Genomic DNA, 17,228 nt, shown 5'->3' with positions numbered 1-17,228 from the left:
AGTTACAAAGACAATGTTTTTCAGAGAGACCCACTCCCTATGTAGATGTTAATGAGTCATTTTAAGGTAATGTAAAGACTACAATTCTTTTTTTCAGGTGATTATACACTTAAAAAAACAACAACATATTAATAATGCTATATTCCATTTAGCCTATATATTCCTCTAAATCTTACACACTTAACCTTTAATTCTAGAGGGGAAAAAATGTGTCAGTGGCTCACAGCAAGTGGGTTCCTATTTGAACCCAGGGTGGGTAAGCCCTTCTGTGCGAAGTTTACATGTTCTCTCTGCGTCAGTCCAACTTCCTCCCACAGTCCAAAGACATGCAGGTTTACTGGTGACGCAAAATTGGCCATAGGTGTGAATGTGAGTGTGAGTGTGAATGATTGTCTGTCTCTGTGTGTCAGCGTCTGGTGATGTGTACAGGATGTACCCTTACTCTTGCCCAATGTCAGGTGGGATAGGCTCCAGCTCCATGAATGAATATATATATATATATATATATATATATATATATATATATATGTATGTGTGTGTGTGTGTGTGTGTGTGGGAAGGTTACTTTTGAAATGTAATGGAATACAGAGTAGCAGCTACCCTATTAAAGCCTGCATTAAGTAAAGTAATTTTAATTTTTAATTAATCAAAGTGATGTAACTTATTACTTACTTTTCTAACAAATATTTTAAACAGAGCAATAAAGCTGAAAAATGTCTGGAAATAGGCTGTGCTAAAAGACAAATTCCTGCACGATGAAAGGATGCAAAGAAACAGAATGGATTTTACATTTTGCAAATATAAAAATATGCCTAGAAGAATATATTTGAATGTAACTGTAATTTAATATATATATTAATTAATATAAAAAAATAATATGATATCTAAATATATAGATTGATATGTAATAAATATATGAATAAATATAATTTTTTAATATAATCATTAGTTAATAATAAGTTAACTGATAATGACTGGGGGAACTGACTTCTGATAGCTTTCTTTTACCTTATACCTCATGGTGTAATTCTATCTAATCTATCTTTTATCTAAGTTAGCCCATATTCCAGAGGAAAATAAGAAACTGATTTTTCTTTCTGGAATGATTTGCTGTTATAATCCCAGAAAAGTCCTGTTTTCACTACACCACATTACCAGCAATGTCTCCACCTTCTTAAAACAATTAAACCATATTTTATACAAGCAGGGGAATAAAGACTAACTGTAAAACTGACATTTCCTTGAAGTAGGCGTCCTTTTGTTCATTTTGACTGACAGAAACAAACAAGGGAAATAAAGGAGGTGAAAATGAGCGTTGCACCATGCAGGGTTTTTCCTTACCCCCCTCCTCCTCCTGACACCTCCTCCGTCTTGAACTTTGTAGCATTGGCACGTACACGCCCATTCAGTCAGTGTAACAGTAATTTAAGGCTGTGCAGACACTGTTAGAGTTCACTTCCTCAGAGGATATTAAGAAAGAAGACAAAGAAGAAGAAGCAGGCTGGTAAGTTGACAGCAAGAATTTTCTTTTCTTTTCTTTTCTTTTCTTTTTTTCTTCTTTTCTTTTCTTTCTTTTCTCAGAATAAGTACTGCACATTAAGGCCAGGTCTGATTTAAACTGTGAGGCTGATCTGGACAAATCAAAAATGAGTCAGCCTTTTAACTCACCAATGAGCTGTGACTTGAATATGAGCAATGAGAAGATGCAAATCTCAGAAAAGTCATAATTGAGAGGAAAATGTACTTTTAATACCTTGTGTGATGCTCCTAATGTACTTTTGTTGAAAAAATAGTGGACAAAATAATAGAAACACCTGTAACACCTAACTGTAAAACATTTCAACAGCACCACAAACCACATCCTCCAAAACGATAAACCGGCTGAAGCAAGAATACAGATTGTCTATTGTATTGTATTAGACTTAGTTTTAGCTAGGTGTACCTAATAAACTGGCAAAAGAACATTGACACTGACGTCACATTTGTTCTTCCACAGGCGGATATGTTGACCTCAACCACAGTTGCTGTAACAGGGACCTCTGGTAGGAACTCCTCGGCCGGTAATGGCACAACCTTCCTTGACTCTGAGTTCCGTTACATCCTCTTCCCTGTCGTCTATGGCATCATCTTCATCCTGGGCCTCCTCGCCAACATCTACGTGCTGTTCGTGCTGCGCTGCCTCCGCCAAGCCAAGGCCATGGGCGAAATCCGCATCTACATGACAAACTTGACCATCGCCGATCTGTTTTTTGTCCTCGCCCTCCCCCCTTGGATTGGCTATTACAGTCGGCATGGCAATTGGATCTACACGGATTTCATGTGCCGGCTGACTGGCTCATTGTTCTTCATCAACACCTACTGCTCCATCCTCTTCCTCGGGGCCATCAGCGTCAACAGGTACTGGGCGGTCACCCAGCCTTTGGATGCAGCTTCCTCAGACCACAGACGTCGTGGGATTTTCATAAGCGTTATCATCTGGACGTTGACTGTAGCGATGGCTATTCCATCTCTGGCATCTCCAGGGACCAACACCGACGAGAACAATGTCACTCGCTGTTTCGAGGGGTACCAGAATGAATCCGATACGCAGAAGAGAACAGTAGCTGCCAATCATTTTGCAATCATCGGGATGTTTTTTGTCGTCTTCTTTCTGGTCGTGGTGTGTAATCTCCTCATTGCTCGAGCACTACTCTCTCAAAGTGCTCCCCAGTCAGAGTTAAAGTCTGCAACGATCATATCCAGAAAGTCCACCAGGACCGTGTCCACCTCAACCAAAAAGCCAAGGGGGGTGAAACGCAGAGCTCTGCGGATGCTGTTAGCAGTAGTGGGCGTGTTTGTGCTGTGCTTTCTGCCCCACCATGTAATTCAAGGCCTCTGGACACTGGCGGTGTTGCAGATCGGAGAGGGCTGGGGCCACGTCGGGTGGAGCCAGAAGACTCTTCAGGCGCTCAATGACGCACATCAGATCACTCTGCTTCTCATGGGCCTCAACTGCATTTTGGATCCTGTAGTTTATTATTTTGCCACGAGGAAGTTTCGAGGGTTCATCATGGCCCACATTAAAAAGATGGCAAAGGGCGATGGGTGCTCGCAGACAGTCACCTCGCAGCTCTCCATGGACAGCAGGAATCAGAGCCATAGACTCCGGAGCGAGCACCCGCAACCCGAAGAGGACTGATTTGAACATAGATGCGTGTGTAGAAGACTTTCTTGTTGCCACTGATTCAAGATAACATACAGTATTAAGTTGCACCTAAATAACTAAAGCTTTAGTGTATATGTGGTATGCGTGGCTGAACACCCTCACAGTTTGACGTGGTTTCACAAACATTATCTTGACCTTTTATCACATCCTACTGTCGAAGCTGCAGTCTGAATTGCAGCTCTCCCTCTGCTCTTCCTGTGTGAAGTACAAGCTGAAAGCAGAAGTTTTGCAAGCAGAAGTACATAAACAAATCAATTACGGCTCTGAAATTTTCCGCAGGAGGACACTTTCTGACTTTACTCTATGAAATGAACTCAGATGAGATGAGACACTGGACACATTATTCAAATCCTCCCACAGGTGTTGTTCTGCACGAAGTGTGGCACTAGAAGTAAAGGATGATACATGTACATACAGAGCCCAGTCGTGTTGTTTGCGGTGTTTAAAGTGGAGCTTCTCACTAGATTGTACACACCCTCCAACTCAGTGGGTGTACTTGCTTTGCCAGACGTTATATTAGTAAAATATGTGATGAGATTGTCTCACATCAGATAACTTTCAGGTTTTTTAGCTTTGCCTGGACACGTTTTATCCAGTATTGTGAAACCGGGGAACAGAAGTAATAAAGAGCTACGTTTCCCCTCAGGCATCCAATATTGTGACACTGCCTATATGTCACATGGTAAAACTCCCATGACTCACTGTGACAAAGGAACACACTTATTATTATTCACCTATTTATGAGGCCTATATGTAATATATTGTATTTTTTTATATACTATCAGATTGAAGATGTATTTTTCATTCAGTGGAGCAGCTTTGGTTGTATTTTATTTTACTCAGAAGTCTGTGTAATGTTATTTTGATTTTCAAAATGAAAAATATGCTGTTTTTTATTCCATATAAACAACTGTTGTAATTAGAATTTGATTTATGTCTTTCATGTGCAGTATTGTGATGATTAAAGTACATTTAAAAAAAAGTGTTTGACATATCTATCAATCTGTGTACACACACAAGCGCACACACACACACACACACACACACACACACACACACACACAAAACAGAACATGTGGTTTAAAGCAAAGACTTACAGCAATTTATTGGTTTTATTAAAATGTACAAACACAGAGAAGGAAGTGCCTCTTGCTGTTTGGTGGGAAGCTTTTTACCTAGGTAGAACTACAGGGGCCATATTCACAAAGCTTCCTCGTACAAAGAGTTGCTCCTGGTGACAAACTTCTAAGAAATTGATGATGTTTTATCAGTGAACCTTGTTAGTTGTAACAGAGCCAAATTATGTACCGTTACCTTTGCTAAATGTTGCTGTTGTCCCTGCTTTTATATGAGTAGAGGAAAAGTCCTCTAGCCACTAGGTTAATTTTTACAATGTAAAATGCCATAGGCTTGTGCTAAAAACATTAGCATGTTGTATTTGTGGGGAAAATGTGTCCAGACAAGGACAAGTGTTTGCTTGTGAATGCTGCGAGTTATAGTGAAGCTGATTTGTGTACTTGTATTTGAAATTGTCTCTTTTAAGCCATTTTTAGTGTGTGTTTAATGTGTGTTTTGAATCAACTAAACTTTACAGCACTTCACAGAAACCCTGCCGCTGACTTGTGATTTGGAAGTGTAACTGCAAACTGACACAGACACACCACTACACAAGTATAAATGCTCACAACAGCGTAGGGGACGTGCGTAGGCTACAGTGTAGGGTCTGCAGCAAGACTCCTTACTAAAAAGATTTTAGGCTAAGTTAGGAGCTCTCTGATAGTATTCTCCAAATGTTTGTGAATACGGCCTCAGATCTTCATGCTATCCACATTCAGATTGTGTTCAACATATTGTATATATTATATTATATGGCAAACCTCATCTATCAGGTTAAAGGCTGAGATGCTATAGATACAGAGACAGATATTCTGCGGCCTAATAACATGCTTTGTCATTTTATTGCACAACTCCACCCTCCCATCATGACAGACTTGAGTACACATTGTCCACAGTGGCATTGCTGGGGTCCAGATCAGTGTAGTCTTGGCTGGTGTTCGTGTAATTCATGTACACATCTCCGTCCATTTCAGTCTGTTGCACACCTCCCCTAGTGTGCAGAAAAATGTGAGCAGACTGTTAACATACACAGCTCATGGCATGTTAACAAAATACACACACCAATATGAATATAAATATGTATGTTTTCAAGCAGGGACTTACTTTGATGACTTTTCAGGTCCAGGAAAACCTTTAGGAGAACAAAGAAATTAAAATAATCCACAGAACATTTTATTAGAATTTGACCTCAACAGGAATTGCTCTTCTTTACCTTTAGCCGCAGTATTGGAGGAAGTCTGTGTGCGACCAAATCTTTGCCAGCCCAGCCAAAAGAGAATAGCAAAGTTGATGATCAAGGCCAGGAGAGAAAAGAAAAAGGCAGCTACTCCTAAATTCTCAGCAGCTGTTGTGAGTCGGGGAAACAGAACAGAATGGCAGGAGAAAGGCTTTAGTTTTCGTTGAAAAGACAAAAAGTGCATTCTATTTTTGTGCATAACAAACACAAACACTGTCTTTGTTTACTGTTCAATAATCAGACAATATTAGCATACTTAAGATATATACATGTGCATATGTTGGCATAAAAAATAATGCAAATGATACCTATGTTTGAGGCAATTTAGAGGGCGTGCTGTTGTATTATTTGTCCACTAACCCTTTCCAACTAGTCCAGACACAGGGTCCAGATTCCTCTTTTCAGTTTAGTTTAAAGTCCCACAGTTAAATATAGCGTCAGCGTCATACTTGCGTTTGGCCATGTATCAAACTAGTTTGCTGTCTCTGTCGAGTAGCTGTCATATAGTCACTCGCTCTACAGCAGAAAACAGCTCTTCAAAATAAAAGCTCTGTGCTGGAAATTTACTGTATTTAGAAATAAAATGTGTTTTTTTTACAAACTTGACACATTTGTGAGTCACTTGTGGTCCATTCAGAATGAGCCTGTAACCCACTGCACTAGAGGTCACTGACAAATTTCCACCCAGTACATATGACAGTTCTTTACCAATAAAATTTAACGCTGCGATAACTGTTAATCTGACCACTTGGGAGCAATGGGAACACGCTGTAAAGCACTGATATATTATCACCTTTTAAAGGAATATTACACCCACAAATTGATCATTTGTATATCAATTACTCATCCCATGTTACACTGAATTCATGAGGAAAACTTTGTTTTTCTTGCGTGCCTCCACGGTGAACGAAGAATCCAAAAAAGGCTAAAATTCTTGATGAATTGAAATAAAGGGGGCCATATTTAATACCAGCAAAACTGAGTATATGATGGGATAAATAAGAGTTGGATTTTACTGGACAAGTTGTGTGAGTTTGTAAATAGACGTTTTTGGTATAGTTTTGCTGTCGTTAAACATGCCCCCCCACCCAGTCCTGTGGCTGTCTGTTCTCTGTGTGTGGGAGAGCACTGAAAAAAAACCCTAACACTGTAAATGGGAAATACACAAAAAGGCTCAGACCGAACCACACAACACTATTGCGGGTACTTTCACATCCTCTTCCACAAGGGAGCTACAGTGTGATAGTAATGAAACATAAATACCATTAGAGATATTACTGGAGCTTCTGAGGGAGCACTGACAGGACAAATAAGAACAGAACAATAAGCTGAAAGACGCATTAAAGATTCTCAGAGCTGAGGGAAACTGCAGAGTCAAAACAGAGCACCAACCTGTTGCTTGCATGGAGATGATATAGACTTGGTGGTCAGGGCTCGTCACATTCTTCTGAGTTAACTGGCTCTTGGCACAGCAGTGGTAAAGCCCACTCTGCTCTGGCTTGGTAAGAGTCAGATCCCTACTGTAGCCCACTTCTTGCCAGGTCTTATTTTGCAGGTGTTTCCAGGTCCACATGACGGTGTCTGGCATGGCGTAAGCGCTGCAGTACAGGTCGACTCTTTGACCTGCTGCAACTGGGTAGTCTGGTGTGGCCACAACTTGCAGAGGAGAAAGCTTTTCTGGGGAGGAACATGGGTGGGGTGGTGGATGAGGAGGACACAGAATGAAGGATGATGGATAGAGGAGGGAGAGAGAGATACATTTTCAGCCTCATGAGTGACATAGTTCTAGAAATAGCAATGTCTGTTTGCTGGTTGGTCTGTTCACTACAGTGGTCCAGACTGAAATATCTCAGCAACTATAGGATCTAATGTCATTAAAACTTGTGATGACTTTGGTGACCCGCTGACTTTTATCTTGTGGCATCATCGGGTAAAAGTTAAAAATACCCAGTGCTTCGGTTAATGACCAAATACTTGCAAAATTAACATTTATAATGACATTCCTATCAGACTCATAATCTGTATTTTGTATTTCATGCTAATGAGCAAATGTTAGCATGCTAACATGCTAAACCAAGATGGTGACCAAGGTAAACATCACAGAGCTGAGAAGTTGGAGGAGCTATTTTGGGCATCCTTGATTTTAGAAGTAAAAGTCTCATTCATTTTTCCCATAGAGAATGTTACATGATTCACAGTTGGATCAGCTTGAAGCTCTCCTGGTGACATTATCAGTACAACATATTAAGAGCTCTGTTGATAAAAAGTTGTATGTACAAGCCTGTGAATATAAAAACCAAGACATTAACTAAAACTCCCGAATAGCTTTAAATTCTACAGTGTTAATTAAAGGATTGTGTCGTTTACCGTTTTAGTTCCTTTTGGAGCCACACCATAACATTATGCAACATGACATCTCACAGAGAATGTTGGCTAAAATCAATATTACTATACAATTGATTCAGTGTGTTTGCGGCCCAATCTAAAGAGTGCAGTAACCGCAATACACTCCTTTGTCATCTGGGGAGAAAGTACCAGACTCCCTGAAGAAATCATTGAGTTTTGTGAGTTGTGGAGTCAAGAGCAATGTTCTGAAATGCTGTCTACAACAATTTCTTAATTATTCGTGCCCTCTTGTTAATTCAGCAAAGGCATTCATCCATAACCACTTATCCTGTAAGGGGTTGCAGGGGGGCTGGAGCCTATCCCAGATTGGGCAAGAGGCAGGGTACACCCTGGACAGGTCACCAGACTATCACAGGGCTGACACATAGAGACAGACAACCATTCACACTCACATTCATACCTACGGCCGATTTAGAGTCTTCCGCATGTCTTTGGATGGTGAGAGGAAGCCGGAGTATCTGAAGAAAACCCACGCTGACATGGGGAGAACATGCAAACTCCACAGGAACCCTCTTGCTGTGAGGCGACAATGCTAACCACTGCACCGTATTTGAATCAACAGAGACGTCAGCTAATACGACACAAGTATTTCCACGTATTTTCCTGTACCCCTCTCTGACTGGTCTCGACTTGCCTCAGTTCCAGTCATTAAAGATACAAAATTACAACGCTGCCGTCTTCTTCAGTGACAATTAACTGCTTAAATTTGTGAGTTATTCGAGGCTAAAGGCGCCTATGTTTGGTATTGGTAGGTCAAGCGTAGCATTTGGTGGGACATTGCCTCTTTGAGCCCATGCTTAGGAACGGTCTTGAAGGCTGTTACACTACACCAAAATTACAAACGAAATATGATTTCTCCAAAATCACACAGCGTAAACCTATATCACTGTCCTGTGCTTCTGCGTTCAGTACTACTGGGGATATCTTTTGAGAAAAAACTGAAATGGGGAAAAGCATTTCTAGAACCAGTGACCTCTTCTACCTGTTAAACATTAGCATATTAGCACTGGCATTGTGATGTAGCATTAGCTCCAGTTACTGCAATGTAGCCTACATCCTCACAGAGCTGCCAGTGTTTGCTGTAGACTCTTAGTCTCATTTTTAAATGTTTAATTTAATTGAAATGACTAAAGAATCACATCCTGTATTACCTTCCACAGTCACTGCATTTGTAGTTGTAGAAATTTCCGTGGTAAATGAACGGGTTTGTGGCCATGTTGTTGATGTTAGGGATTTCACTGTAAAGACAACAAGGAGCACAAATAAATGTTGACAGTATATTTGAAAGCACATCCTGGATTCTGTTATTACATTCACCAATAAAAAATGGTCTTACCTGTGCTCTCACACAAAATGAACAGGAGGAAAAAGCTGAGCAGCATGTTGTTTTGAGATGAACAAAAAGCAAATGCCACTCTCACTTCAGGTAAACAGGTACAAGAGTGAATCAAATGTATTAATCAAAGCACAGGTGAGAATGGAGGAAGTATCAGATTGGGAAACTAAAAGAAAAGGAAGTTTCAAGTTCCTTTTTCCTGTTACAGTTCTGCAGAATTAATAAATAACATATTCAGTTTGATATACTCGGCAAGCAGCAGAGTGCAATGTGTCCGTCTCTTGTACCTTGTTATTGGAAATCTTGGTATGGCATTTAAAACAACAGACAGAAAAAAGTCAAAACAGGAAAAAGGAAAAACTGTGAATACATAAAAACACAGAGCCCTAGCTGAGCAAAACCAAAGAATAAGAGCAACGCAAATGAGCACTGAGCGAATCATAATTAAAGCTATAATCTCACCCATGAGAGCCTTCAGTTTGTAACATTTAAAATCTGTCAATCAATGTATGACCCGCAGGAAAAACAGTTAACCAGACTCCACAGAACTTTTAATGGTTTTTTAAATTTCAGAGCTGGCGGGCAAGTCTATCAGACTCTCAACACACTTGGTTTTAAACGTTTCATATCTGCAACAGTGGTCACCTTCAGGCTCAGGCTGCGATGACAGCTCAGATTGTCGGACAGTTTGACACCAGACCTCTCACCTGAGGCGAACGCTCAGTGGCTGCCAGAGCGGGTCAGGAAAAGCGAGTGGATTTTAGATGGTTCTGCAAAATGCACAGAAATTAAAGCACAATATATCGGACTGTTTTAAGCTCCTACTTCATGATTTAGTTCTATTAAATTATATTATTGTTAGATGTTCCTGTTACGCTCATAATAACATATGGCTACTCACATTTATTGTGTGGACAGCACTACAATAAATTTTGTCCCCAGATGTGAGGTGGGTCACAATGTCACTATGGCAACAGCTTTACTTTGTCCCTTATAGTTGTGTCCTTCAAATGCAGGAAGTGGTTTCTCTTGCTTCATAAAACTGTTGCTTAAACAAACCAACAGATGTTGTTTGTCACTGCAGAACAAACCCATGTAGGGAGACAGGGAACAGCTTCAAAACACAAAGTGAGTTTGAGCTGAGAGGTAAATATAAAACTTTTACAGAAGTAGATGCAGTAATACCACATAAGTAAAAGATGCAACTGAAAGCCAAAGTGACGCAAGTACGGAAGTTATATGAGCAAAACATGTCAAACCTGAAGTAAAATCAAGTGGGCATTCTTGAGCAAACTTTCTCTGAATTTTACCAGAATATTTCAGTAGATGTCACACTTAGTAACACTTCAAGATGTCTTAATGATGAGCAACAGGAATTCATGAAACATCCTGCATCAATGCATTACTTCAGCATGTCTTTGTACCCTTATCATGAATCATACATTTATGATTTATGACAATGGTTACAGTATATAGTTATAGTATGGTAAGTATTATAGACTGGTGGCTCTCAAATGGCACACTGGTGTGCCAGGGGAGTCTGAGTCTGTGATAACCACACATTATTACTGCAATATTCAACTGGGCCTACACAAAAAGCTATGTATGAATTTTTAATGGACTGTATCGGTATTAAAACTCTAGCTAAAAATAAAATAAAATAGAATAAAATAAAATAAAATTAAATTAAATTAAAAAAAAATCTTCACTATTTGTTGCCGTCCACCTATGGGAATGATAAGTCTGTGACAAGACTTGGTAGACAGAATCAAACCAAAAGTCGATGACGATGAGCAGGATGACAGCACGTGTTCGTGCAGCGGCTCTCCGCTCTCCAGTTTGGTGCCTTCTTGTGTGTTTGCTTGTTGAGTTCTGTCAAGCAACGTGTGTCTGTAGTCGTCAAGTCTTAATCAAGCACAGCTTTCACCCTCATCAATAACGTCTTTGAACAAATTCAAATACACAGGATGAACCTTTTCTTTTATGGGTATAATTACTACACTTTATGGGCAATATTTCTAAACAATCTACTACACTGTATGTGCAATATTCACACACATACTAGTTGTAGTTTTTTTTTATACCTATTTCACTTATTCATTCATTCATTCATTCATCTTCTAACCGCTTCATCCTCTTGAGGGTCACGGGGGGGCTGGAGCCTATCCCAGCTGACATTGGGTGAGAGGCGGGGTACACCCTGGACAGGTCACCAGACTATCACAGGGCTGACACATAGAGACAAACAACCATTCACACTCACATTCACACCTACGGACAATTTAGAGTTATCAATTAGCCTGCATGTCTTTGGACTGTGGGAGGAAGCCGGAGTGCCCGGAGAGAACCCACGCTGACACGGGGAGAACATGCAAACTCCACCCAGAAGGGCTCCCACACCCGGGATCGAGCCGGCAACCCTCTTGCTGTGAGGCGACAGCGCTAACCACCACACCACCGTGACGCCCATTTCACTTATTTGTTGTCTATTATTTATTATTGTGAAGATTGGATGGTTGAATGTACGGAGGATGTGATTTTTACTGTCAGCACCTCACAGGAATAGCATTCCTAATTTTGTTGTGTTCTTTTAATGATATGATGCATAGGCGTTTCTAGCCCATTTTTGGGAGATTTCTTTTATTTATTTATTTATTTTTTTTTTTTACTGTATGTCCCTTTTTTAATGTGCATGTGTTAATATTAAAGCCAAGGTGCTACTGACTAGCTAACTGACTGGATGCCCATTAACATTATAACTCCCATTGTGTGTATTCATTATTATTATTTTGTAGATTTCAAGCACTTTTCTTTTTTGAAGTGTATTTTTATTTATGTATTTGTATTATATAATACAGACAAGAAGGAAAAAGACAGAGACAAACATTGAAAAAGTCAATTTCTGTTAATATGTTAATGTTACATGTTGTGCATTGCATTTCAAATAAAAGTCAAAAAAAATAAGTCCAAGGTCCATTTTTGGTATTTTTGGTACTCACTATAGGGGGCTGGTTTACTCCAGAAACATGCTTACTGTTTATGTATATGTTGAGGAGCTGCTGTAACAAAATGAGTTGTCTTCCCCCAGAAATTAGGGTTACGATATGTTTCTTTTATGATTCCATTCCATTCCTCTTTTGCTGTGGCTCAGCATTTAAATAACCTTTATCAGATTTGATGGTTTAGTCACAGACTTTCCCAGAAAGTGTTGTGCTTTTCTTTCACAAATGTGGGAATGAAATTGAGTTAAAATGTACAAAATAGTAAAATTTATCTTGCCTGGCCGGGCAGCTCTCTGGGTGCTCAGCACCCCTAAACCTCTGATCCTAGAATCGCCCCTGATACGGTGACATTAAAAGGCCTTCTGAATTTGATTCTGGCCCTGAAGCAGGAATTGTCTTCATTTTTCAGTGGGCTCATAACAATCATAGTAGCCAAGTAGCCAAGGTTTGTAGTTTAAATGACTCTTCTTTGTGGTGCCCAGTGGTACCCACAACTGGTGCCACAAATCGTCTGACAACTTACTTTTACAGATTGGCCTTTCCTGACAGTTGATAGACTTAATGTGTGTTTGGGAGTTCCATATGTATATGTTTGCATGCTTATAGCTATATATGCGTTTAAGTGTATTGGTGTAGGCGTGTGTATATGCTTATGTTTTATTAGTATCACTTCACTGCTCTACAAATAAAGTTATTATTATTGTTATTCATTCATTCATTCATCTTCTAACCGCTTCATCCTCTTGAGGGTCGCGGGGGGGTTGGAGCCTATCCCAGCTGACACTGGGCGAGAGGCAGGGTACACCCTGGACAGGTCGCCAGACTATCGCAGGGCTGACACATAGAGACAGACAACCATTCACACTCACATTCAAACCTACGGACAATTTAGAGTTATCAATTAACCTAGTCCCCAATCTGCACGTCTTTGGACTGTGGGAGGAAGCCGGAGTGCCCGGAGAGAACCCACGCTGACATGGGGAGAACATGCAAACTCCGCACAGAAGGGCTCCCACGCCCGGGATCGAACCGGCAACCCTCTTGCTGTGAGACGAGAGTGCTAACCACCACACCACCATGCCGCCCTATTATTGTTATTATTGTGCTCAAAAATCAGAATTATGTCTTTAGTTGCCATGATGCACTACAAAAACACACAAACAGCATTTTAGTTTCATTTCCACATGGTCAGTGTTAAATTTGCACACTGAAGTTCTTTAAGAGAAGTCACACAAGTTGCATTATTAAAAGGCTTTGAGACTTAATGACTTTAGAGCAGCATCAAATGTGTTGTTGTGATATTTTTAGAGTGTGATCGATTTCACGCTGATATTATTTGCACCCCTAGTTCCTGAAGTGTTTTTTTCCTTTGCAGTAAAAGAGAGCGATACCCTGCGCCCATCTGTGACTTCCTCTTAATGAAGTTATGTACACCAGAGGGGACAGAGGAACCCCTCTTTCTCTCTCTTTCCCTCTGAGAGAAAGATAGATGGTGATACCGTATAATTATCTATGTCTGCCCTCATGTGTGCGTACGATGTGTGCGTATGAGTGTATGTGCATGTGTGTGGGTCTTTTCCCCAAGTCATTATTCTTCATTATTCTTCTATTATTCATTACTCATTCATTATTCTGCCTGTACCGCTGGCTACAGTCATGCCTGTTGGTTCACACTGCAGACACCACTGTGGCCCTCCTGCCAATAGATGACAGCAGAACAATGGGACAACTTATGTGTGATGTGTGCATGTGCATACATGTAATGTTATCACGCATGTTTATGCTTGTTTTTATTGACTTGGACAAATGTAAATAGCATAATTCATGTCCTACATTATTGACTACTTCTATGAATATTGACTGTATTGATCTCTAGGGGGCAGCGTCCGCCCAGTGGATGGAGAAGCTAATTTGGGAGCAGATAATGAGTAGTGGTGAGCAAAAGTGAAGGAGAAAAGATTTCCTTTGAACTAAGCAGCTCTTACGGTCAATATTTGACAGTTTTCCTTTGATAAATAATGTCAGACAAAAACACATGAATATGTATTTCCCCAATAAGTGTGTTAGACCACCATCTACAGTAACATCCAGCTGTTTTGCTCTTTTAGGTGTGCAAAGAGAAAATAAAAATTAGAAGCAGAAATCCTGATTTCACTGTAGGGGTTACACGCAGCACAGAAACAACACACCATGTACATTTTCAGAGGTATATTAAACAAAATAAATAAATAAATGATTAAAAATAAACAGCTGTTATTTGATTATAAATAATCATAGTCAATACAAAAATCCAAGGTGTGAAATTTGATTTGTACATCAGTTTTGGGAGGAGGTTTGATGGAGGATTTATTGCTTGTGGAGGGAAAAAAATATGTTACAACAAATCTGGTGAACAGCAGGCACTGTGGTTTACTGCTCACGACTGACAATTACTGTTTAATGACCAATTCTGAAATGCAGTGTAACAGCAGCAGAAGTAAAAGAGAACTAAATATAAAGTCAGGGTGTCGACAGGTATCATACACTTAACTTTCATGATTTTAAGACCTTCTCAAGATTATTTTTAACCAAATTTAAGACAAATTTTTGGACAAATTATCCTTTTTTATTCAAGCATTGGGGGTAAGTGTAAATCTAGTATATTTAGTTCCATGCAGAGGTAGGTTTTATATGTGAATATGGTTATTAGAGTGAACTAGGTTAATCTTTATCTTGCCAACAGGTAAGCACAAGTATAATGTAAAGTAAGAGGTTTGGTGGTAGGCGTAAATATTTGCAACATCAGAAATGTGGACTTTCACGCAGAAGAGCCTGACACATTTTGAAAAACATAAAATAAAAGATTGGTAAATAAAATTAGACCAAATGTCTGTGGCTATTAAGATAGCACAAATTCAAGTTATATTTAATATTCATTTAATAAATATATAAAATATTTATAAAATTTAAGACATTTTAAGACTTTTTACGGACCTGCAGGCACCCTGGAAGTCAGCAAACAGACACATAAAAATCTACACAAATATTCCAACATAAGCTAAACCTGTAGCAGCAAGAACCCCAGAGTGTGGGTACATTTTATCCTTTATGGATTAAACGTTTAATTTTCTTTTTTATGGTTAAAAAAAACTTCTAATTTCTTGTCCAGCACTGTCTGTATACTTTAAAAACTGTACCCCCCCAGTTTAAAAGGCTCTTACACAGTAGATGTATGAGATCTGATGTATGTTAAATATGCTACATGAATGTCACCCTTTTTTTGATTACTGTTTGCTTTGTACTGTTTTGCAATATGTCTGATTTATTTTCTATTCTTGTGTGTTAAATATAAAGAAATTACAATAAAATAAAATTACAATAAAACTGTTAATAATAAAAAAAAGAACATTAATTTATTTGTTTTATTTGTCTGAAGAGAAAGGGGTTATTTTTCCTTTCAAAATCTAGTGTTGCTTTAAACCTGCAATATTTATTTTGGCCACTTGGTGGCAGCGGAAACAAGCTGTAAACGTACATTGACATATCATGACCTTTTATGCTAATATGGCGAGCTAGTTAGTAAACGGCTGCTTTGTATGCATCCAGAAGTTAAGCAACAGCATTAGCATTCACTTGGAGTCATGTTTCTGGTCACCTGATAAATGTAAGTACAATATTAACTCTCTTTTAGTTCTGTTTTTGTCTCTTAATACTATGTAGCCCTTTAGCTGCTAATATGCTAACCAGCTAGCGTTAGCCGCTAACTGTCTGCCGGGCTTTGTACAGGCGCTGTAGAACTCGCGCATGCGTACTATAAAACGGTGCTATGATTGTGGTGAGCGTCAACATTGTCATATGATTCAGTGTACATACTGAAATAAATTTGAGATAAATATTATAGCTACTTCAAATGTAAAGACAGACAGTGAGTCTGCAAATCACACAGCAACAGTAACAAACAGGTACACCTTGCTAGTACCGGGCTGGACGTCATTTTGCCTTCAGAACTGCTTCAATTCTTTGTGGCATAGATTCAACAAGGTGCTGGAAACATTCCTCAGAGATTTTTGTCCTGACATGATAGCATCACACAGTTGCTGCAGATTTGTCAGCTGCACATCCATGATGTGAATCTCCCGTTCCACCACATCCCAAAGGTGCTCTATTGGATTGAGATCTGGTGACTGTGGAGGCCATTGGAGTACAGTGAACTCATTGTCATGTTCAAGAAACCAGTGTGAGATGATCTGAGCTTTGTGACATGGTGCGTTATCCTGCTGGAAGTAGCCATCAGAAGATGGGTACACTGTGGTCATAAAGGGATGGACACGGTCAGCAACAATACTCAGGTAGGCTGTGGTGTTTAAATCATGCTCAGTTGGTACTAAGGGGCCCAAAGTGTGCCAAGAAAATCTCCCCCACACCATTACACCACTACCACCAGCAGCCTGAACCGCTGATACAAGGCAGGATGGATCCATGCTTTCATGTTGTTTACACCAAATTCTGACCCTACCATCTGAATGTCGCAGCAGAAATTGAGACTAATCAGACCAGGCAACGTTTTGTGTAGCCTCAGTTTCCTGTTGTTAGCTGACAGGAGTGGCACCTGGTGTGGTCTTTAGCTGCTGTAGCCCATCTGCTTCAAGGTTGGACATATTGTTGGTTCAGAGATGGTCTTCTGCAGACCTTGGTTGTAACAAGTGGTTTTTTGAGTTACTGTTGCCTTTCTATCATCTTGAACCACTCCATTTGCCTCTGACTTCTGGCATTAACAGGGCATTTTCGCACAGAGAACTACTGCTCACTGGATATTTTCTCTTTGTCAGACCATATTGTTGTAAAGTCTGAAAAGTACAAGCTTCATTTGAGTGTGGATTTTCCATTTCCCTGTGTAGCAACAGTGTGTGTTTATTCTCAATGAGAGCTTTAACTGAGCACACAGTC

At 39.7% G+C, this 17,228-nt stretch overlaps 2 protein-coding genes across 2 annotated transcripts; one reads left to right on the top strand and one right to left on the bottom strand.

Annotated features, from left to right (window-relative positions):
- The first annotated feature begins 1,398 nt into the window (after positions 1 to 1,398).
- Positions 1,399 to 4,182, top strand: ptafr (platelet-activating factor receptor). The gene is made up of 2 exons (XM_033642326.2): positions 1,399 to 1,504; positions 1,997 to 4,182. The coding sequence occupies exon 2, from the start codon at positions 2,003 to 2,005 to the stop codon at positions 3,176 to 3,178; it is 1,176 nt and encodes a 391-aa protein (XP_033498217.2). The 5' UTR covers positions 1,399 to 1,504; positions 1,997 to 2,002; the 3' UTR covers positions 3,179 to 4,182.
- On the bottom strand, positions 2,796 to 9,445 carry LOC117267594 (uncharacterized). Its single transcript, XM_033643595.2, has 6 exons — positions 9,301 to 9,445; positions 9,116 to 9,202; positions 6,951 to 7,235; positions 5,535 to 5,666; positions 5,426 to 5,453; positions 2,796 to 5,312 (listed from the first exon to the last, which is right to left on the bottom strand). The coding sequence occupies exons 1-6, from the start codon at positions 9,344 to 9,346 to the stop codon at positions 5,186 to 5,188; spliced, it is 705 nt and encodes a 234-aa protein (XP_033499486.1). The 5' UTR covers positions 9,347 to 9,445; the 3' UTR covers positions 2,796 to 5,185.
- Positions 9,446 to 17,228: the final 7,783 nt, after the last annotated feature.

Source organism: Epinephelus lanceolatus, chromosome 15 (genome assembly GCF_041903045.1).
Source record: "Epinephelus lanceolatus isolate andai-2023 chromosome 15, ASM4190304v1, whole genome shotgun sequence".
Classification (NCBI taxonomy): Eukaryota; Metazoa; Chordata; class Actinopteri; order Perciformes; family Serranidae; genus Epinephelus; species Epinephelus lanceolatus.
This window is presented reverse-complemented; position numbering and strand designations above follow the sequence as displayed.